A 24,804-nucleotide genomic window follows, 5' to 3' on the forward strand; every position below is an offset into this window, starting at 1 on the left:
TCCTCATTTGATATCAAATCTTGGTCAACTTCTCCTGTGAAAACAACACTGTTGATAGTCATTTATTCCCCATAACTGTCATCAGAAGACTCTACATTGTCTGGTTCAATTCAAATGTTTTTACCTAAATGAGGGATTTCATAATCTTCTGAGTCAGAGAGAGTCAGCATGGCAAGATCGTCCTCCAGAAAGTAGTCCATCACACATTTTTCCCACTGATCTTTGTCGATAGTTGCTGTTAAATTTAGGGAAGAAATGTTGAGAGCAGTATCAACACTTTTGCAGTTCAGTTCTCTATGGTATATTTCAAAAAAGCCTTGGTAGCAAGAATTATCTGCACATACTGAGCAGCTCATGTTATAGACAGAAGCATGCTACATGGCAGATCAATCCGACCTCATCTCACGGCATGTCCAGCCCAACTATTATATCAGCCAATCATGGCTAGCGGGAAGGTTCTTGGCTTTTTCCGTGGCACAACCAACTAGTCTAACAATTGTATTTATATTTACAGATGACATACACCTTTTTTTATTCCAGAAAGCAATAAAAATTCCAGATGGCATACACCTTTTTGTGTTCCAGAAAGCAATAAAAATTCCAGATGGCATACACCTTTTTGTGTTCCAGAAAGCAATAAAAATTCCAGATGACATACACCTTTTTGTGTTCCAGAAACCATTTCTGCCAAATAACTCATTTTGATTAAAAAATGTTTACTGTCAAATGCCTTACCTGTGAAGTAGTGATGTGCGACATACACCTAGCTTCTTAAAACGGGTCACAAATGACTATTTCAAATTGAAACTGTGTAGAATTGATAATGGACCGACTACAATTATAGTCTCGTCACTCTACCCAGCTTGCTAACAGTCATTAAAAAAAAACTAGACAGTCAGGGAACCATGAAAATTCCAAAAGCGATGGATGGATAACTATTTTTTATATATATTTTTTTACACATTTTTGACCTCCGGACCTTGGTGAAGACTGAATGTGTTATTTCATAGTTTTGATGTCTTCACTATTATTCTACAATGTAGAAAATAGTAAAAATACAGAAAAACCCTTGAATGAGTAGGTGTGTCCAAACCTTTGACTTGTACTGTATGTCAGTTGTTAATAAACACAGAACTTTCTACCTCGTTTAAAATGAAATACTAGACATGTGGGGTAAATAAATCCACCATATTGTAAACATGTGATGATTGAAAAAGGCATAAAGATACAATATAATGTATGCATTTTCTATTTAATTATGTGGGAATAATTATGCCTGCACTTTGTTTACATTGTGTGGGTCGCTGAGTGTGTACTGTATATGGGCTGTGGGTATGGCTGTGTTTGAATGTGTTTCTCTGTATTGATGTGCGAGTTCCTGTGTCCTCTCTCCCCTCAAGAGAAGGATGTAGTGTTAGTGTGTGTTTCTCTGTGTTAATGTGTTTATGTGTTCTCTCTACACCCTCCAGAGAAGGAGACATTCCTGAGTTCCTTCGTCCTGAGGGATCTGCTACCGTCATCGTTGGGGAGCTACTACCGCTACACAGGCTCTCTCACCATCCCGCCCTGCAGCAAGGTGGTCGAGTGGATCGTCTTATCCAGACCCGTTTTCCTCTCCCACTCACAGGTCAGTTACACATGCACAGACACACACACACTATCATCCCACTGTTTCTATATACCCACCTACTTCTCCCCTTCCTCCTCCTCCTTCTCCCCTTCCTCCTCCTCCTTCTCTTTCTCTGTGTATCAAACATTATAGTCCGGGTAGCAGGTAATGGACTCTAACAGATATTTATGTAACTTTCAAAATTCTTTGTTGGTTTACAATTTGACAATTTATGCTCCCCACATATAAAAACTACTGGAAAGCCCCGAATGCAATATTGTAATTTTTATGACTCACACGGTGAAGGAACATATTGCCTGTAGCCTACTGTACATGGTGGAGGAACATATTGCCTGTAGCCTACTGTACATGATGGAGGAACATATTGCCTGTAGCCTACTGTACATGGTGGAGGAACATATTGCCTGTAGCCTACTGTACATGATGGAGGAACATATTGCCTGTAGCCTACTGTACATGGTGGAGGAACATATTGCCTGTAGTCTACTGTACATGGTGGAGGAACATATTGCCTGTAGTCTACTGTACATGGTGGAGGAACATATTGCCTGTAGCCTATTGAACAATGTGGAGGAACATATTGCCTGTAGCCTACTGTACATGGTGGAGGAACATATTGCCTGTACCCTACTGCAGATGGTGGAGGAACATATTGCCTGTAGTCTACTGTACAATGTGGAGGAACATATTGCCTGTAGCCTACTGTACATGGTGGAGGAACATATTGCCTGAAGTCTACTGTACATGGTGGAGGAATATATTGCCTGTAGCCTACTGTACATGGTGGAGGAACATATTGCCTGTAGCCTATTATACATGGTGGAGGAACATATTGCCTATAGCCTATTGTACAATGTGGAGGAACATATTGCCTGTAGTCTACTGTACAATGTGGAGGAACATATTGCCTGTAGCTTACTGTACAATGTGGAGGAACATATTGCCTGTAGCTTACTGTACAATGTGGAGGAACATGTTGCCTGTAGCCTATTGTACATGGTGGAGGAAGTTATTGCCTGTAGCCTACTGTACAATGTGGAGGAACATATTGCCTGTAGCCTACTGTACATGATGGAGGAACATGTTGCATGTAGCCTACTGTACAATGTGGAGGAACATATTGCCTGTAGCCTACTGTACATGATGGAGGAACATGTTGCATGTAGCCTACTGTACAATGTGGAGAAACATATTGCCTGTAGCTTACTGTACAATGTGGAGGAACATGTTGCCTGTAGCCTACTGTACATGGAGGAACATATTGCATGTAGCCTACTGTACATGGTAGAGGAAAATATTGCCTGTAGTCTACTGTATATGGTGGAGGAACATATTGCCTGTAGCCTACTGTACATGGTAGAGGAACATATTGCCTGTAGCCTACTGTACATGGTGGAGGAACATATTGCCTGTAGCCTACTGTACATGGTGGAGGAACTTATTGCCTGTAGCCTATTGTACATGGTGGAGGAACGTATTGCCTGTAGCCTACTGTACATGGTGGAGGAAGTTATTGCCTGTAGCCTACTGTACATGGTGGAGGAACATATTGCCTGTAGCCTACTGTACATGGTGGAGGAAGTTATTGCCTGTAGCCTATTGAACAATGTGGAGGAACATATTGCCTGTAGCCTACTGTATATGGTGGATGAACATATTTCCTGTAGCCTACTGTACATGGTGGAGGAACATATTGCCTGTAGACTACTGTACATGGTGGAGGAAGTTATTGCCTGTAGTCTACTGTACAATGTGGAGGAACATATTGCCTGTAGCCTACTGTACAATGTGGAGGAACATATTGCCTGTAGCCTACTGTACATGGTGGAGGAACTTATTGCCTGTAGTCTACTGTACATGGTGGAGGAACATATTGTCTGTAGCCTACTGTACATGGTGGAGGAACATATTGCCTGTAGCCTACTGTACAATGTGGAGGAACATATTGCCTGTAGCCTACTGTACATGGTGGAGGAACTTATTGCCTGTAGCCTACTGTACAATGTGGAGGAAGTTATTGCCTGTAGTCTACTGTACAATGTGGAGGAACATATTGCCTGTAGCCTACTGTACAATGTGGAGGAACATATAGCCTGTAGCCTACTGTACATGGTGGAGGAACTTATTGCCTGTAGCCTATTGTACATGGTGGAGGAACATATTGCCTGTAGTCTACTGTACATGGTGGAGGAACTTATTGCCTGTAGCCTATTGTACATGGTGGAGGAACCTATTGCCTGTAGCCTACTGTACATGGTGGAGGAACTTATTGCCTGTAGCCTACTGTACATGGTGGAGGAACATATTGCCTGTAGCCTACTGTACATGGTGGAGGAACTTATTGCCTGTAGCCTATTGTACATGGTGGAGGAAGTTATTGCCTGTAGCCTACTGTACATGGTGGAGGAACTTATTGCCTGTAGCCTACTGTACATGGTGGAGGAACATATTGCCTGTAGCCTACTGTACATGGTGGAGGAACTCATTGCCTGTAGCCTATTGTACATGGTGGAGGAACATATTGCCTGTAGCCTACTGTACAATGTGGAGGAACATATTGCCTGTAGCCTATTGTACATGGTGGAGGAAGTTATTGCCTGTAGTCTACTGTACAATGTGGAGGAACATATTGCCTGTAGCCTACTGTACAATGTGGAGGAACATATTGCCTGTAGCCTACTGTACATGGTGGAGGAACTTATTGCCTGTAGTCTACTGTACATGGTGGAGGAACATATTGTCTGTAGCCTACTGTACATGGTGGAGGAACATATTGCCTGTAGCCTACTGTACAATGTGGAGGAACATATTGCCTGTAGCCTACTGTACATGGTGGAGGAACTTATTGCCTGTAGCCTACTGTACAATGTGGAGGAACATATTGCCTGTAGCCTACTGTACATGGTGGAGGAACATATTGCCTGTAGCCTATTGTACAATGTGGAGGAACATATAGCCTGTAGCCTACTGTACATGGTGGAGGAACATATTGCCTGTAGTCTACTGTACATGGTGGAGGAACATATTGCCTGTAGCCTACTGTACATGGTGGAGGAACATATTGCCTGTAGCCTACTGTACATGGTGGAGGAACATATTGCCTGTAGCCTACTGTACATGGTGGAGGAACTTATTGCCTGTAGCCTATTGTACATGGTGGAGGAACATATTGCCTGTAGTCTACTGTACATGGTGGAGGAACTTATTGCCTGTAGCCTATTGTACATGGTGGAGGAACCTATTGCCTGTAGCCTACTGTACATGGTGGAGGAAGTTAGGTGGAGGAACTTATTGCCTGTAGCCTACTGTACATGGTGGAGGAACATATTGCCTGTAGCCTACTGTACAATGTGGAGGAACATATTGCCTGTAGCCTACTGTACATGGTGGAGGAACTTATTGCCTGTAGCCTACTGTACAATGTGGAGGAACATATTGCCTGTAGCCTACTGTACATGGTGGAGGAACATATTGCCTGTAGCCTATTGTACAATGTGGAGGAACATATTGCCTGTGCCTACTGTACATGGTGGAGGAACATATTGCCTGTAGCCTACTGTACAATGTGGAGGAACATATTGCCTGTAGCCTACTGTACAATGTGGAGGAACATATTGCCTGTAGCTTACTGTACATGGTGGAGGAACATATTGTCTGTAGTCCACAGTACATGATGGAGGAACATATTGCCTGTAGCCTACTGTACATGATGGAGGAACATATTGTCTGTAGTCTACTGTACATGGTGGAGTAACATATTGTCTGTAGTCTACTGTACATGATTGAGGAACATATTGCCTGTAGTCTACTGTACATGATGGAGGAACATATTGTCTGTAGCCTACTGTACATGGTGGAGGAACATATTGCCTGTAGCCTACTGTACATGGTGGAGGAACATATTGCCTGTAGTCTACTGTACATGATGGAGGAACATATTGCCTGTAGTCTACTGTACATGGTGGAGGAACATATTGTCTGTAGTCTACTGTACATGGTGGAGGAACATATTGCCTGTAGTCTACTGTACATTGTGGAGGAACATATTGCCTGTAGCCTACTGTACATGGTGGAGGAACCTATTGCCTGAAGTCTACTGTACAATGTGGAGGAACATATTGCCTGTAGCCTACTGTACAATGTGGAGGAACATATTGCCTGTAGCTTACTGTACAATGTGTAGGAACATGTTGCCTGTAGCCTACTGTACATGATGGAGGAACATATTGCATGTAGCCTACTGTACATGGTGGAGGAACATATTGCCTGTAGTCTACTGTACATGGTGGAGGAACATATTGTCTGTAGTCCACAGTACATGGAGGAACATATTGCCTGTAGCCTACTGTACATGATGGAGGAACATATTGTCTGTAGTCTACTGTACATGGTGGAGGAACATATTGCCTGTAGCCTACTGTACATGGTGGAGGAACCTATTGCCTGTAGCCTACTGTACATGGTGGAGGAACATATTGCCTGTAGCCTACTGTACATGTTGGAGGAACATATTGCCTGTAGCCTACTGTACATGGTGGAGGAACATATTGCCTGTAGCCTATTGAACAATGTGGTGGAACATATTGCCTGTAGCCTACTGTACATGGTGGAGGAACATATTGCCTGTAGCCTACTGTACAATGTGGAGGAACATATTGCCTGTAGCCTACTGTACAATGTGGAGGAACATATTGCCTGTAGCCTACTGTACATGGTGGAGGAACTTATTGCCTGTAGCCTACTGTACATGGTGGAGGAACATATTGCCTGTAGTCTACTGTACAATGTGGAGGAACATATTGCCTGTAGCCTACTGTACATGGTGGAGGAACCTATTGTCTGAAGTCTACTGTACATGGTGGAGGAATATATTGCCTGTAGCCTACTGTACATGGTGGAGGAACATATTGCCTGTAGCCTACTGTACAATGTGGAGGAACATATTGCCTGTAACTTACTGTACAATGTGGAGGAACATGTTGCCTGTAGCCTACTGTACATGGAGGAACATATTGCATGTAGCCTACTGTACATGGTGGAGGAACATATTGCCTGTAGTCTACTGTACATGGTGGAGGAACATATTGCCTTTAGTCTACTGTACATGGTGGAGGAACATATTGTCTGTAGCCTACTCTACAAGGTGGAGGAACATATTGCCTGTAGCCTACTGTACATGGTGGAGGAACATATTGCCTGTAGCCTATTGAACAATGTGGAGGAACATATTGCCTGTAGCCTACTGTACAATGTGGAGGAACATATTGCCTGGAGCTTACTGTACAATGTGGAGGAACATATTGCCTGTAGCCTACTGTACATGATGGAGGAACATGTTGCATGTAGCCTACTGTACAATGTGGAGGAACATATTGCCTGTAGCTTACTGTACAATGTGGAGGAACATGTTGCCTGTAGCCTACTGTACATGATGGAGGAACATATTGCATGTAGCCTACTGTACATGGTAGAGGAAAATGCCTGTAGTCTACTGTATATGGTGGAGGAACATATTGCCTGTAGCCTACTGTACAATGTGGAGATATTGCCTGTAGCCTACTGTACATGGTGGAGGAACTTATTGCCTGTAGCCTACTGTACATGGTGGAGGAACATATTGCCTGTAGCTACTGTACAATGTGGAGGAACATGCCTGTAGCCTACTGTACATGGTGGAGGAACCTATTGTCTGATCTACTGTACATGGTGGAGGAATATATTGCCTGTAGCCTACTGTACATGGTGGAGGAACATATTGCCTGTAGCCTACTGTACAATGTGGAGGAACATATTGCCTGTAACTTGTACAATGTGGAGGAACATGTAGCCTACTGTACATGGTGGAGGAACCTATTGCATGTAGCCTACTGTACATGGTGGAGGAACTATTGCCTGTAGTCTACTGTACATGGTGGAGGAACATATTGTCTGTAGCCTGGTGGAGGAACATATTGCCTGTAGTCTACTGTACATGGTGGAGGAACATATTGCCTTTAGTCTACTGTACATGGTGGAGGAACATATTGTCTGTAGCCTACTCTACAATGTGGAGGAACATATTGCCTGGAGCTTACTGTACAATGTGGAGGAACATATTGCCTGTAGCCTACTGTACATGATGGAGGAACATGTTGCATGTAGCCTACTGTACAATGTGGAGAAACATATTGCCTGTAGCTTACTGTACAATGTGGAGGAACATGTTGCCTGTAGCCTACTGTACATGATGGAGGAACATATTGCATGTAGCCTACTGTACATGGTAGAGGAAAATATTGCCTGTAGTCTACTGTATATGGTGGAGGAACATATTGCCTGTAGCCTACTGTACATGGTGGAGGAACATATTGCCTGTAGCCTACTGTACATGGTGGAGGAACATATTGCCTGTAGCCTACTGTACATGGTGGAGGAACTTATTGCCTGTAGCCTATTGTACATGGTGGAGGAACGTATTGCCTGTAGCCTACTGTACATGGTGGAGGAACATATTGCCTGTAGCCTACTGTACAATGTGGAGGAACATATTGCCTGTAGCCTACTGTACAATGTGGAGGAACATATTGCCTGTAGCCTACTGTACATGGTGGAGGAAGTTATTGCCTGTAGCCTACTGTACATGGTGGAGGAACTTATTGCCTGTAGCCTACTGTACATGGTGGAGGAACATATTGCCTGTAGCCTACTGTACATGGTGGAGGAACATATTGCCTGTAGCCTACTGTACATGGTGGAGGAACTTATTGCCTGTAGCCTACTGTACAATGTGGAGGAACATATTGCCTGTAGCCTACTGTACAATGTGGAGGAACTTATTGCCTGTAGCCTACTGTACATGGTGGAGGAAGTTATTGCCTGTAGCCTATTGAACAATGTGGAGGAACATATTGCCTGTAGCCTACTGTATATGGTGGATGAACATATTTCCTGTAGCCTACTGTACATGGTGGAGGAACATATTGCCTGTAGACTACTGTACATGGTGGAGGAAGTTATTGCCTGTAGTCTACTGTACAATGTGGAGGAACATATTGCCTGTAGCCTACTGTACAATGTGGAGGAACATATTGCCTGTAGCCTACTGTACATGGTGGAGGAACTTATTGCCTGTAGTCTACTGTACATGGTGGAGGAACATATTGTCTGTAGCCTACTGTACATGGTGGAGGAACATATTGCCTGTAGCCTACTGTACAATGTGGAGGAACATATTGCCTGTAGCCTACTGTACATGGTGGAGGAACTTATTGCCTGTAGCCTACTGTACAATGTGGAGGAACATATTGCCTGTAGCCTACTGTACACAGTGGAGGAACATATTGCCTGTAGCCTATTGTACAATGTGGAGGAACATATTGCCTGTAGCCTACTGTACAATGTGGAGGAACATATTGCCTGTAGCCTACTGTACATGGTGGAGGAAGTTATTGCCTGTAGTCTACTGTACATGGTGGAGGAACTTATTGCCTGTAACCTATTGTACATGGTGGAGGAACCTATTGCCCGTAGCCTACTGTACATGGTGGAGGAACTTATTGCCTGTAGCCTACTGTACATGGTGGAGGAACATATTGCCTGTAGCCTACTGTACATGGTGGAGGAACTTATTGCCTGTAGCCTATTGTACATGGTGGAGGAAGTTATTGCCTGTAGCCTACTGTACATGGTGGAGGAACTTATTGCCTGTAGCCTACTGTACATGGTGGAGGAACATATTGCCTGTAGCCTACTGTACATGGTGGAGGAACTCATTGCCTGTAGCCTATTGTACATGGTGGAGGAACATATTGCCTGTAGCCTACTGTACAATGTGGAGGAACATATTGCCTGTAGCCTATTGTACATGGTGGAGGAAGTTATTGCCTGTAGTCTACTGTACAATGTGGAGGAACATATTGCCTGTAGCCTACTGTACAATGTGGAGGAACATATTGCCTGTAGCCTACTGTACATGGTGGAGGAACGTATTGCCTGTAGTGTACTGTACATGGTGGAGGAACATATTGTCTGTAGCCTACTGTACATGGTGGAGGAACATATTGCCTGTAGCCTACTGTACAATGTGGAGGAACATATTGCCTGTAGCCTACTGTACATGGTGGAGGAACTTATTGCCTGTAGCCTACTGTACAATGTGGAGGAACATATTGCCTGTAGCCTACTGTACATGGTGGAGGAACATATTGCCTGTAGCCTATTGTACAATGTGGAGGAACATATTGCCTGTAGCCTATTGTACATGGTGGAGGAACCTATTGCCTGTAGCCTACTGTACATGGTGGAGGAACTTATTGCCTGTAGCCTACTGTACATGGTGGAGGAACATATTGCCTGTAGCCTACTGTACAATGTGGAGGAACATATTGCCTGTAGCCTACTGTACATGGTGGAGGAACATATTGCCTATAGCCTACTGTACATGGTGGAGGAACATATTGCCTGTAGTCTACTGTACAATGTGGAGGAACATATTGCCTGTAGCCTACTGTACACAGTGGAGGAACATATTGCCTGTAGCCTATTGTACAATGTGGAGGAACATATTGCCTGTAGCCTACTGTACATGGTGGAGGAACATATTGCCTGTAGCCTACTGTACATGGTGGAGGAACATATTGCCTGTAGCCTACTGTACATGGTGGAGGAACTTATTGCCTGTAGCCTATTGTACATGGTGGAGGAACATATTGCCTGTAGTCTACTGTACATGGTGGAGGAACTTATTGCCTGTAACCTATTGTACATGGTGGAGGAACCTATTGCCTGTAGCCTACTGTACATGGTGGAGGAACTTATTGCCTGTAGCCTACTGTACATGGTGGAGGAACATATTGCCTGTAGCCTACTGTACATGGTGGAGGAACTGGCCTGTAGCCTATTGTACATGGTGGAGGAAGTTATTGCCTGTAGCCTACTGTACATGGTGGAGGAACTTATTGCCTGTAGCCTACTGTACATGGTGGAGGAACATATTGCCTGTAGCCTACTGTACATGGTGGAGGAACTCATTGCCTGTAGCCTATTGTACATGGTGGAGGAACATATTGCCTGTAGCCTTCTGTACAATGTGGAGGAACATATTGCCTGTAGCCTATTGTACATGGTGGAGGAAGTTATTGCCTGTAGTCTACTGTACAATGTGGAGGAACATATGCCTGTAGCCTACTGTACAATGTGGAGGAACATATTGCCTGTAGCCTACTGTACATGGTGGAGGAACTTATTGCCTGTAGTGTACTGTACATGGTGGAGGAACATATTGCCTGTAGCCTACTGTACATGGTGGAGGAACATATTGCCTGTAGCCTACTGTACAATGTGGAGGAACATATTGCCTGTAGCCTACTGTACATGGTGGAGGAACTTATTGCCTGTAGCCTACTGTACAATGTGGAGGAACATATTGCCTGTAGCCTACTGTACATGGTGGAGGAACATATTGCCTGTAGCCTACTGTACATGGTGGAGGAACATATTGCCTGTAGTCTACTGTACATGGTGGAGGAACATATTGCCTGTAGCCTACTGTACATGGTGGAGGAACATATTGCCTGTAGCCTACTGTACATGGTGGAGGAACATATTGCCTGTAGCCTACTGTACATGGTGGAGGAACATATTGCCTGTAGCCTACATGTGGAGGAACATATTGCCTGTGGAGGTGGAAACTTATTGCCTGTAGCCTATTGCATGGTGGAGGAACCTATTGCCTGTAGCCTACTGTACATGGTGGAGGAACATATTGCCTGTAGCCTACTGTACATGGTGGAGGAACATGTGCCTGTAGCCTACTGAATGGTGGAGGAACATATTGCCTGTAGCCTACTGTACATGGTGGAGGAACTTATTGCCTGTAGCCTACTGTACAATGTGGAGGAACATATTGCCTGTAGCCTACTGTAGGTGGAGGAACTTATTGCCTGTAGCCTACTGTACAATGTGGAGGAACATATTGCCTGTAGCCTACTGTACATGGTGGAGGAACATATTGCCTGTAGCCTACTGTACATGGTGGAGGAACATATTGCCTGTAGCCTACTGTACATGGTGGAGGAACATATTGCCTGTAGCCTACTGTACATGGTGGAGGAACATATTGCCTGTAGCCTACTGTACATGGTGGAGGAACATTGCCTGTAGCCTACTGTACATGGTGGAGGAACTTATTGCCTGTAGCCTACTGTACATGGTGGAGGAACATATTGCCTGTAGTCTACTGTACATGGTGGAGGAACTTATTGCCTGTAGCCTACTGTACATGGTGGAGGAACCTATTGCCTGTAGCCTACTGTACATGGTGGAGGAACTTATTGCCTGTAGCCTACTGTACATGGTGGAGGAACATGTAGCCTACTGTACATGGTGGAGGAACATATTGCCTGTAGCCTACTGTACATGGTGGAGGAACTTATTGCCTGTAGCCTACTGTACAATGTGGAGGAACATATTGCCTGTAGCCTACTGTACAATGTGGAGGAACTTATTGCCTGTAGCCTACTGTACATGGTGGAGGAAGTTATTGCCTGTAGCCTATTGAACAATGTGGAGGAACATATTGCCTGTAGCCTACTGTATATGGTGGATGAACATATTTCCTGTAGCCTACTGTACATGGTGGAGGAACATATTGCCTGTAGACTACTGTACATGGTGGAGGAAGTTATTGCCTGTAGTCTACTGTACAATGTGGAGGAACATATTGCCTGTAGCCTACTGTACAATGTGGAGGAACATATAGCCTGTAGCCTACTGTACATGGTGGAGGAACTTATTGCCTGTAGCCTACTGTACATGGTGGAGGAACATATTGTCTGTAGCCTACTGTACATGGTGGAGGAACATATTGCCTGTAGCCTACTGTACAATGTGGAGGAACATATTGCCTGTAGCCTACTGTACATGGTGGAGGAACTTATTGCCTGTAGCCTACTGTACAATGTGGAGGAACATATTGCCTGTAGCCTACTGTACACAGTGGAGGAACATATTGCCTGTAGCCTATTGTACAATGTGGAGGAACATATTGCCTGTAGCCTACTGTACATGGTGGAGGAACATATTGCCTGTAGCCTACTGTACATGGTGGAGGAACTTATTGCCTGTAACCTATTGCCTGCCTGTAGCCTACTGTACATGGTGGAGGAACTTATTGCCTGTAGCCTACTGTACATGGTGGAGGAACATATTGCCTGTAGCCTACTGTACATGGTGGAGGAACTTATTGCCTGTAGCCTATTGTACATGGTGGAGGAACATATTGCCTGTAGCCTACTGTACATGGTGGAGGAACTTATTGCCTGTAGCCTACTGTACATGGTGGAGGAACATATTGCCTGTAGCCTATTGAACAATGTGGAGGAACATATTGCCTGTAGCCTACTGTACATGGTGGAGGAACATATTGCCTGTAGCCTACTGTACAATGTGGAGGAACATATTGCCTGTAGCCTACTGTACATGGTGGAGGAACCTATTGCCTGAAGTCTACTGTACAATGTGGAGGAACATATTGCCTGTAGCCTACTGTACAATGTGGAGGAACATATTGCCTGTAGCCTACTGTACATGGTGGAGGAACGAACTTACATGGTGCCTGTAGCCTACTGTACATGGTGGAGGAACATATTGCCTGTAGCCTACTGTACAATGTGGAGGAACATATTGCCTGTAGCCTACTGTACATGGTGGAGGAACTTATTGCCTGTAGCCTACTGTACAATGTGGAGGAACATATTGCCTGTAGCCTACTGTACATGGTGGAGGAACATATTGCCTGTAGCCTATTGTACAATGTGGAGGAACATATTGCCTGTAGCCTACTGTACATGGTGGAGGAACATATTGCCTGTAGCCTACTGTACATGGTGGAGGAACATATTGCCTGTAGCCTACTGTACATGGTGGAGGAACATATTGCCTGTAGCCTACTGTACATGGTGGAGGAACACATTGCCTGTAGCCTACTGTACATGGTGGAGGAACTTATTGCCTGTAGCCTATTGTACATGGTGGAGGAACATATTGCCTGTAGTCTACTGTACAATGGAGGAACATATTGCCTGTAGCCTACTGTACACAGTGGAGGAACATGGAGGAACATATTGCCTGTAGCCTACTGTACATGGTGGAGGAACATATTGCCTGTAGCCTACTGTACATGGTGGAGGAACATATTGCCTGTAGCCTACTGTACATGGTGGAGGAACTTATTGCCTGTAGCCTATTGTACATGGTGGAGGAACATATTGCCTGTAGCCTACTGTACATGGTGGAGGCCTGTAACCTATTGTACATGGTGCCTGCCTGTAGCCTACTGTACATGGTGGAGGAACTTATGCCTGTGCCTACTGTAGGAAACATATTGCCTGTAGCCTACTGTACATGGTGGAGGAACTTATTGCCTGTAGCCTATTGTACATGGTGGAGGAAGTTATTGCCTGTAGCCTACTGTACATGGTGGAGGAACTTATTGCCTGTAGCCTACTGTACATGGTGGAGGAACATATTGCCTGTAGCCTACTGTACATGGTGGAGGAACTTATTGCCTGTAGCCTATTGTACATGGTGGAGGAACATATTGCCTGTAGCCTACTGTACATGGTGGAGGAACATATTGCCTGTAGCCTATTGTACATGGTGGAGGAAGTTATTGCCTGTAGTCTACTGTACAATGTGGAGGAACATATTGCCTGTAGCCTACTGTACAATGTGGAGGAACATATTGCCTGTAGCCTACTGTACATGGTGGAGGAACTTATTGCCTGTAGCCTACCTGTACATGGTGGAGGAACATATTGCCTGTAGCCTACTGTACAATGAGGAACATATTGCCTAGCCTACTGTACATGGTGGAGGAACTTATTGCCTGTAGCCTACTGTACAATGTGGAGGAACATATTGCCTGTAGCCTACTGTACATGGTGGAGGAACATATTGCCTGTAGCCTACTGTACATGGTGGAGGAACATATTGCCTGTAGCCTACTGTACATGGTGGAGGAACCCTGTAGCCTACTGTACATGGTGGAGGAACATATTGCCTGTAGCCTACTGTACATGGTGGAGGAACATGCCTGGCCTACTGTACATGGTGGAGGAACTTATTGCCTGTAGCCTACTGTACATGGTGGAGGAACATATTGCCTGTAGCTACTGTACATGGTGGAGGAACTATTGCCTGTAGCCTATGTACATGGTGGAGGAACCTATTGCCTGTAGCCTACTGTACATGGTGGAGGAACTGCCTGTAGCCTACTGTACATGGTGGAGGAACATATTGCCTGTAGCCTACTGTACATGGGAGGAACATATTGCCTGTAGCCTACTGTACATGGTGGAGGAACATATTGCCTGTAGCCTACTGTACATGGTGGAGGAACATATTGCCTGTAGCCTACTGTACATGGTGGAGGAACTTATTGCCTGTAGCCTATTGTACATGGTGGAGGAACATATTGCCTGTAGTCTACTGTACATGGTGGAGGAACGTATTGCCTGTAGCCTATTGTACATGGTGGAGGAACCTATTGCCTGTAGCCTACTGTACATGGTGGAGGAACATATTGCCTGTAGCCTACTGTACATGGTGGAGGAACTTATTGCCTGTAGCCTATTGTACATGGTGGAGGAAGTTATTGCCTGTAGCCTACTGTACATGGTGGAGGAACTTATTGCCTGTAGCCTACTGTACATGGTGGAGGAACATATTGCCTGTAGCCTACTGTACATGGTGGAGGAACTTATTGCCTGTAGCCTACTGTACATGGTGGAGGAACTTATTGCCTGTAGCCTACTGTACAATGTGGAGGAACATATTGCCTGTAGCCTATTATACATGGTAAGCTGTAGGTGGATCTTCACTTTTTAGTATCGATAATGGCTGTGATGATTTTTCTACAATATTCACACAATTCCAATCTTTATAGAATACAAAGCTAATTTGATCAATTACATGTGGAAATAAGTATTTGAGTGAACATTAGCAAGCTAACTGCAGATTAGATTAAACAGGAAGTGAATTATCTCCTCCCTCTCTCCCCGGTTTTAGCTTGTGGCTATCACCGTCTAGCTGACTAGGTTTAGGATATTTACTAGCCCATACCAGTGACAAACTTAGCTATGTTATCGACATATGGCATTACACAAACAAAATCTAGCTCTCTTATTTTGCCAGATCGAAAGAAATAGCCACAAATTCGTTCAGAAACGGAGGAGGACAATTGCTAGCTACAGCAAGGTAACGTTAGCAGCTGCTTCTTCAACAAGAAGCAACTGTGACAACATTGATTTTTAAGATCAAAAAAATATATATACTTCTCCGTTGAGCAAAATCCTCAATCCACCCCTCCAAAGAAAGCATGGCTCTTGGGCTTCCCCGAAATGCCACCACATCCATGATCAGATCTACACTGAAGTGTTGCATTTCAGTTTAGCCTGCATAGAAAACTCCACCGGAACCTGGCCAAATTACCACAAAGCACAGCCCCTACAAACATCTTGAAAACCTTCTCTATACAGTAACCTCCGTCGCAGCCAAAACTACTCTTTTCCATAGGCTTGTACTTTCTATAGCAGGCTATCCCAAACTCTGTCCTCGGGCCCCCTATGGGTGCATGTTTAGTTTTTTGCCCTACACAGCTGATTCAAATAATCTAATATTGACGATGGGTTGGTTATTTGAATCAGCTGTGTAGTGCTAGGGCAAGAACCAAAACTTGCACCCAGGGTGGTGCAGGCTTTTAAATCCCCTCTGACACCAGGTTGACTATTACGCACCAAACCAGGGCTGTTTAATGTCTTTGTACTGTATGTCCAACACTTGGTTATACACACATGTATTGACATATCCACATATTATTTCCTCGAGTGTACAGTACATATTTGAAGAGCTCCGGACGAGATATGTCCATAAACTTGCAGCAGAGGACAAATCCTTTGTTCTGTATTGGTTAGGGGGATGGAAAGTATTGACTGTGTTCTGTGATGTTTTATGGCATTTACAGATGGTCTCTTATGAATCTGTAATTCATTTTTCTGTGTGTCCATGATTCCAGCCGATCTTTAATGTGTAGTCATTACAGCGCTCTGTAGGAAATCAGTCAAAACGATCCATGTCAGCAAATTCGACCCATTGAAATGTTCCACACTCCTCGGGCCAGTTGAGCGGAACAGCAGCCCGTTCATGTCCTTTACTTCAGGGACACCCCTTCCACCCAACACACACGCAAACACACATAAACACACACGTGCGCAACCACCCCTGCTCATGCCTTACCGAAGACTATATCTCTCTCTTGCTCCCTCTCTCTCTCTGTGTCTAGCTGGAGGCGTTCTACTCCATCTTCACCACGGAGCAGCAGGACCATGTGAAGTCGGTAGAATACCTGAGAAACAACTACAGACCCCTCCAGGACCTGGACAACCGGGAGGTGTTGAAGTCTGCCGTTAAAGATGCCTGGCAGAGGGACCAGACCGACAACCTGGGACTGGGTACAGATGGCACCACGGATGCATCCAGAGGTACCACACTACACCCATCCCCTCAACTGACATAATTGCCACAAAACAATTTCACAACTTAATTTGTATGGCTTTATTTTTAGTGTGCATATTAATGATGAATACTGCTGCAGCCCATAACAGCGCTAGCTCCCACTTCATCACAAGCGCACCTGATCAATTCTCTCTCCGAGCCACACTCAAAACAAAGAGAGAGCCCACGTTTAACCAAGTGTTGAGGGGATGGGTGGAACAAGTCCTGGACCAACAAACGTCTCTCTCTCTCTCTATCTCTCTCTCTCTCTTTATATTATTAATGTATCTCTCATTTCTCTCTCCTCCCTCACACTCTCCCTCATTTCTATCTTGTTTTCTCTCCCTTCTCTTCCTCTCATCTTTCTATCGCCATTTTCTCCTCCATTTGTCCCATTTTCTCTCTCCTCACTCTCATAAGACGACTCTGAACACAGGGTTTAGTATGAGGGCGCTGCTCTCTGCGTTTAACTCCTCTCCTCCTCTCCTTTCTTCCTCTCTTCTCTCCTCTCCTATCCTCTGCTCTGAATGTGGAGAGATGTGTGTCTGGCTTGCGGATGATACGGTGAATGATGATTATGGTGGTGATGAGGGTCATAATGCCCTCAACTGGTGAATGACATGTGTAGTGTCGAGCTCTCGAAGCAGTAACAGAGGACTTCCATTAGGCATCAGTCACACAGTGTGTTTCTCAACCTAACCATCTCTTTTTCATCCTCCCCACCTCTACTCGCTATGCCTTCTCCTTCCCTTCTCTTTCCCTGCATGCCTCTCTCTCTCTCTCTCTCTCTCTCTCTCTCTCTCTCTCTCTCTCACCCCCTCACACCCCATCTCAATTTCATATATTATACATCATATGTTCCCAGTGATTTAGAAAGTGTGCTTACAAAATAGTTGCGACATTTACCTGCTATGGTTCTTTTCCATTAAACTGCATTTCCATTGGTCTGATAAAACCAGCTGGACGTACTGGCGTCACACCTAAAAAAAAACTAAAAAAACATTAACTTAGGCAAATTGACAGCATCCTGTATGGCTGCTCCCACTTATCTGTTTCATATCTCAGGAAGCCTGCAAAAGCCAGCATGGATAGAATACAAGAACAGACTAATATTTTCCATATTCTAATAATATCACCACGGCCCGTGCCATGGTGAAACTTGCACTCCTGTAGACCTGAAATAATTGGATGGTGAAACTTCCACCCAGCCAGCCAACCAGAAAAGCCAAGCAAGGCAAAGCGTTTCAGGGATTCTTGAAAGTCAAGTCAATCCTTGTCTTGCAAAGAAATGTTATTTTTTATAGCCTAGTTTAAAATATAATAAAAATGGATTTAGCGACCAGTAGTTATTTAGAATGAAATGTGGAGTGGGGCTTTATAGTTACGGGATGACATCATGTGCTCCATGTACATTTATTCTGCAATCATTATTCTGGAATCAATCATTTTTCTGGAATCAATCGTTATTTTTTATTTTTTTAAACTCTGTTTCCATCATAATTTGTCGCAATACAAAACAATCCACCCCTGTTAAACAGATCAAAACAGTGTCGATCTTTAGAACATTTCTCATATGGGGCGGCAGGGTAGCCTAGTGGTTAGAGCGTTGGACTAGATACCGGAAGGTTGCAAGTTCAAACCCCCGAGCTGACAAGGTACAAATCTGTCGTTCTGCCCCTGAGGCAGTTAACCCACTTTTCCTAGGCTGTCATTGAAAATAAGAATTTGTTCTTAACTGACTTGCCTGGTTAAATAAAGGTTAAAAAAAATAATAATAATTAAAAAAAAAAAATATAGCTGCCGTTTCCATTACACATGCCGCAATGTTGTCGTTTTTTGCTAAAAAAAATGCATTTGTTGAATAAATCTGACTATTCACACTACTTTCATATCATTTTATCTGTAGTGGAAAAAGGGAGAAATCTCAGACAGACAGACACACCCTCAATAAAACACATAATGATATTAGATCCCTGTCCAGTGCCCATACTGTGGCCTACAGCACCACCTTGAGGTTACGTATAGTACTGCTCAAGGATTCCTTCATACACAAGAAATGGCAATGGTTATAGAATAGACAGCTTGCCTTACCATCAGTGTAATAGTGGCTCCCCTTGAGTGATTCTGAATGTGTGTACTACTTCCTTTGAATCTGTATTTATGCCTCTATTGGTTTCACTGTTGCAGCCATTGAAAACCAAGCCTTGTGTTATCCAACTTGTACCGCTCAGAATATGTGTCATGATGTTCAATTTCTCATGTAAACAAAGTGATATGGTTTTATTGCAGCCAGATAAGTAGTTATGGCTCTTGTGGCTTGGGAAGCCTCCTCATGAAAAGGAAAACATGAATGAGGAGGCAGTCTATAGATGTGTGTTGTCCTCCTCCAGTCTATAGCCACGGGTCTCTCCATCCATCTCTTTATTCCTCCACCTATCCATCTCTCCATTCCTCCATCTCTCCATGGCTCCAACCTATCTGTCTATCTGTCTATCTGTCTATCTGTCTATCTGTCTATCTATCTATCTATCTATCTATCTCCACCCCTCCATCTCACATCCCTCCTCCTTCCATCCCTCCTCCTTCCATCCCTCCATCCAGTACCCCAGAAACTGGTTGGTTGGACTATGCCAGAGCCCTGTGTGTTGAGGCCTGGGGCTAGTGTCTTTATAAGCTTATGTGTTATTTCAGTCTGTTTGAAGCTACTCCTCAGGAAACCAACAGCTGGATGAGTCAGCAGTCAGACAGTAATAAAATATTGAGCTACTCCTCAGGCTGCCTGCCTGCAACCCACGCACGTAACACACACACGCATGCATGCAAACGCACACACACAAACACACATACACACAACCCTAACCATGAACCTAACCACTAACCCATTTCCTTAACCCTAATTAGAACCCTAACTCTAATTGTAACCGTAAACCCAGCCCTTAAGGTTAAAATAACATTGGTGTAAAGTACTTAAGTAAAAATACTTAAGTAAAAGTACTACATAAGTCGTTTTTTTGGTGTATCTGTACTTTACTTTACTATTTATATTTTTGACGTCTTTTTATTTTTATTTCACTACATTCCTAAAGAAAATAATATACTTTCTACTCCATACATTTTCTCTGACACCCAAAAGTACTCGTTACATTTTGAAGGATTAGCAGGACAGGAACATTTTTCAATTCACACATCCGTACTGGTCATCCCTACTGCATCTGATCTGTTGGATTCACTAAACACAAAGGCTTTGTTTGTAAATTACAGGTGTGTTCGTCAATTCAATCTGGCGCTCCGAGAATTCGTAAATTCAGAGCGTTGTCAGATTATTAATTAATATCGCTCTCTGAGCGTTCAGAGTGCACACTGGATGCTCTGGCCAAGGAGTAGGGTTGATTCAAGCGTTCTGACCTCACAACAGTAGTCAAGCACCGAAGCTATCATTGGCTAACTTGCTAGCTACTTCCAGACACAAATGAGGGAACACCTCACTCTGAGCGTTTTACTCTGAGTTGGTTATTTTCAATTTCATGTTATCCAGACTGTAACTGTGCTGCTGACAACAATTTAATTACACTTTTTTGCAGATGTTTACTGACACCGGCCGTATTCAAGGAGTGTTGAGTGTTCATAAATTAATCTGTTATTCTGCCCTCTGGCACACTCAGACGAGACGGCTCTGAAATCGGAGTATATAGACAGTGCGAATTTACGAACACACCCTATGTCTGAGTGTTGGAGTGTGCCCCTGGCTATCCATAAATTTAAAAACAAGAACATTGTGCCATCTAGTTTGCTTAATATAATGAATTTGAAATGATTTATACTTTTACTTTTGATAATAAAGTATATTTTAGCAAATACATTTACTTTTGATACTTAAGTATATTTAAAACCATATACTTTTAGACTTTTACTCAAGAAGTATTTTACTGGGTGACTTTCACTTTTACTTTTTCCACCACTGTCCTTTGTCCATGAAATTCCATGTTTTACTATCCTTGTGGGGCCTTTTTGGGATTTTAGGTCCCGATAAAGAGATAAGAACCACACACACACACACACTGCTTGCCATCATCAGATCGGACTGCTATGATGTGAACACAGCCAGCAGTCCGCCGCTCCGAGCAAGGCCTTCTATTTTTACCTGTTTGTTTGTCGGTGTCACCATTGCTTCATTTGTAAGAAAAACAAGCCCCGCAAGGCTCGCTCTCTCTCTCTCTCCCCTCTTCTTACATCTCTCTCCGCTCTTCTTACATCTCTCTCTCTCTCTCTCTCTCTGCTCTTCTTACATCTCTCTCTCTCTCTCCCCTCTTCTTACATCTCTCTCCGCTCTTCTTACATCTCTCTCTCGCTCTTCTTGCTCTTCTCATCTCTCTCTCTCTTACTCTCTCCCTCTTCTTACATCTCTCTCCGCTCTTCTTACATCTCTCTCTGCTCTTCTTACATCTTCTTACATCTCCCCTCTTCTTACATCTCTCTCCGCTCTTCTTACATCTCTCTCTCTCTCTCTCTGCTCTTCTTACATCTCTCTCTCTCTCTCTCTCCCTCCCCTCTTCTTACATCTCTCTCCGCTCTTCTTACATCTCTCTCCGCTCTTCTTACATCTCTCTCTCTCTCCGCTCTTCTTACATCTCTCTCCGCTCTTCTTACATCTCTCTCTCTCTCTCTCTTCTTATCTTCTCTCTCTCTCTCTCTCTCCCCTCTTCTTACATCTCTCTCTCCCCTCTTCTTACATCTCTCTCTCTCTCCCCTCTTCTTACATCTCTCTCTCTCTCCCCTCTTCTTACATCTCTCTCTCTCTCCCCTCTTCTTACATCTCTCTCTCTCCCCCTCTTCTTTTATCTCTCTATCTTCTATCCTCTTCTTATATATATCTCTCTCTCTCCCCTCTTCTTATCTCTCTCTCTCTCTCTCTCTTCTTCATCTCTCTCTCTCTCTCTCTTCTTATATCTCTCTCTCTCCTCTATATCTCTCTCTCTCTCTCCCCTCTTCTTTTATCTCTCTATCTTCTATCCTCTTCTTATATATATCTCTCTCTCCTTCTTATCTCTCTCTCTCTCTCTCTCTCTCTCTCTCTCTCCTTATATCTCTCTCTCTCTCTCCTTATATCTCTCTCTCTCCTTATATCTCTCTCTCTCTCCGCTCTTCTTTTATCTCTCTCTTCTTCTTACATCTCTCTCTCTCTCTGCTCTTCTTACATCTCTCTCCGCTCTTCTTACATCTCTCTCTCTCTCTGCTCTTCTTACATCTCTCTCTCTCTCCTTCCGCTCTTCTTACATCTCTCTCTCTCTCTCTCTCTCTGCTCTTCTTACATCTCTCTCTCTCTCTCTCTCCCCTCTTCTTACATCTCTCTCCGCTCTTCTTACATCTCTCTCCGCTCTTCTTACATCTCTCTCTCTCTCTCTCCGCTCTTCTTACATCTCTCTCTCTCTCTCTCTTCCATCTCTTCTTACTCTCTCTCCGCTCTTCTTACATCTCGCTCTCTCTCTCTCCGCTCTTCTTACATCTCTCTCCGCTCTTCTTACATCTCTCTCTCTCTCTCTCTTCTTATCTTCTTACTCTCTCTCTCCGCTCTTCTTATCTCTCTCTTCTTACATCTCTCCCCTCTTCTTACATCTCTCTCTCTCTCTCCCTCTTCTTACATCTCTCTCTCTCTCTACCCTCTTCTTTTATCTCTCTATCTTCTATCCTCTTCTTATATATATCTCTCTCTCTCCCCCTCTTCTTATCTCTCTCTCTCTCTCTCTCTCTCTCCTTATATCTCTCTCTCTCTCCTTATATCTCTCTCTCTCCTTATATCTCTCTCTCTCTCCTTATATCTCTCTCTCTCCTTATATCTCTCTCTCTCTCTCCGCTCTTCTTTTATCTCTCTCTTCTATCCTCTTCTTACATCTCTCTCTCTGCTCTTCTTTTATCTCTCTCTCTCTCTGCTCTTCTTTTATCTAACTCTCTCTCTCCCCTCTTCTTACATCTCTCTCTCTCTCCGCTCTTCTTTTATCTCTCTCTTCTATCCTCTTCTTACATCTCTCTCTCTCCCCTCTTCTTACATCTCTCTCTCTCTCTGCTCTTCTTTTATCTCTCTCTCTCTCCCCGCTTCTTTTATCTCTCTCTTCTATACTCTTCTTATATCTCTCTCCCCTCTTCTTTTTTCTCTCTCTCTTCTATCCTCTTCTTATATCTCTCTCTCCCTCTTCTTTTATCTCTCTCTCTTCAATCCTCTTCTTATCTCTCTGTCTCTCTCTCCCCTCTTCTTATCTCTCTCCCCTCTTCTTACATCTCTCTCTCTCTCTCTCTCTCTCTCCCCTCTTCTTTTATCTCTCTCTCTTCTATCCTCTTCTTATATATATCGTTCTCTCTCCCCTCTTCTTATATCTCTCTCTCTTCTATTCTCTTCCACCCAGGGTGGTTTTTATGTGACTTAGGACTCATTGGCTTACCTTTTTTCTCCTCTCTCCTCTCTCAATCCATCCCTCTCCTCATTCTTCCCCCCTCCGTCCCTCTCCCTTCCTCACTAGTCTGTAGCAGTGCCCCGGTCAACATGAAGATCCAGCCGCTGAATGGCACTGCCCTGGTGGTGAGCTGGCAGCGCCCGCTAATGGTTTACCACCCGCCTATCACCAGCTTCATGGTCTCCTACAGCTGGGTGAAGAGTGATGTGGCCTACGAGAAGACCTTCACCAAGACTGGGGACCAGAACATGGTGAGACACAGATAGACAACACTGTTGCAGTTTACAAGAAAACAAGAGTTTTCCCCCGGTAAGAAACTATTCAGCTTCCATACTCAGGACCAGGCGTTTTCACTAATCTTGTGATCTGACCAGGAGCAACTCCGTGTCCAAGTTATAGCCCATAGTTAGGTCCTGGTCAGTTCAGGTCAACCACAAAAAAACGAGTGTGTCTGTCAGTCGGTCAAATAGACACTCCAAGCCTGTCTCACACACACTGCACTGATGACTCCCACTGTGATGGGTGTGTGGGTGGGCTCAACTCCCTCCAGTGTCAGTGAGCGGTGAGAGTCTGATACGGTGACTATAATCTGTGAACTGGGTGAAGTCATGTTTTTTATATTAATAGACATCATGGAAGTCTGCTTGTTGATATATTTCCTGCCCTCACATTAGTTACTTGGATGTGTTGATTATTTAGACGTGCCAAATGGAGACTAAAGCTCCCAACTCTGATGTCTTTCATCCTCTAAAAATACATTTTGAGATGAGGCCAGACAGAGGAGGCTTTGAATGATCATTTCATTTAAATAAACATACACAGCAGAAGAGAAGCTGTCTGAAGAGAGACGATGCAGAGACATTTCCTTGACATCAATCTCTCTTTGGCTACACTCAATCACCACCACCATCTCTCTCTCTCTCTTCCTTTGCCAAGTCCCTCCTTCTCCTCCCTCTCGTCAGCCCCCTCTTTCTATTCTCTGCCCACTTCATTTTCATTTTTATTTTCAATCTCCGTACCCGGACCCCCTTATCAGGGTCACATCAGGGACCCGCAGGCTTCCTGCAATCACAATTGAATCAATTGAAAACCACTCAAGCCCTTAGTTTCACTTCCCCCTTCTCTCATCTCCCCTTCGGCCAATGCAATAACCTTCCATTCTGGAGACCATCTCTAATAGAATTAACTTTAACCAGA

At 44.0% G+C, this 24,804-nt stretch overlaps 1 protein-coding gene across 1 annotated transcript in view; it reads left to right on the forward strand.

Moving 5' to 3' along the window:
• Window positions 1-24,804, forward strand: part of LOC112244810 (receptor-type tyrosine-protein phosphatase gamma) — a 295,615-nt gene that overhangs the window by 234,619 nt on the left and 36,192 nt on the right. Inside the window, exons 7-9 of the mRNA XM_042299158.1 lie at window positions 1,470-1,627; window positions 16,950-17,148; window positions 23,674-23,858. Coding sequence (XP_042155092.1) covers window positions 1,470-1,627; window positions 16,950-17,148; window positions 23,674-23,858 — 542 coding nt within the window. The remainder of the gene's footprint in view (window positions 1-1,469; window positions 1,628-16,949; window positions 17,149-23,673; window positions 23,859-24,804) is intronic.

Source organism: Oncorhynchus tshawytscha, linkage group LG02, assembly GCF_018296145.1.
Source record: "Oncorhynchus tshawytscha isolate Ot180627B linkage group LG02, Otsh_v2.0, whole genome shotgun sequence".
NCBI lineage: Eukaryota > Metazoa > Chordata > Actinopteri > Salmoniformes > Salmonidae > Oncorhynchus > Oncorhynchus tshawytscha.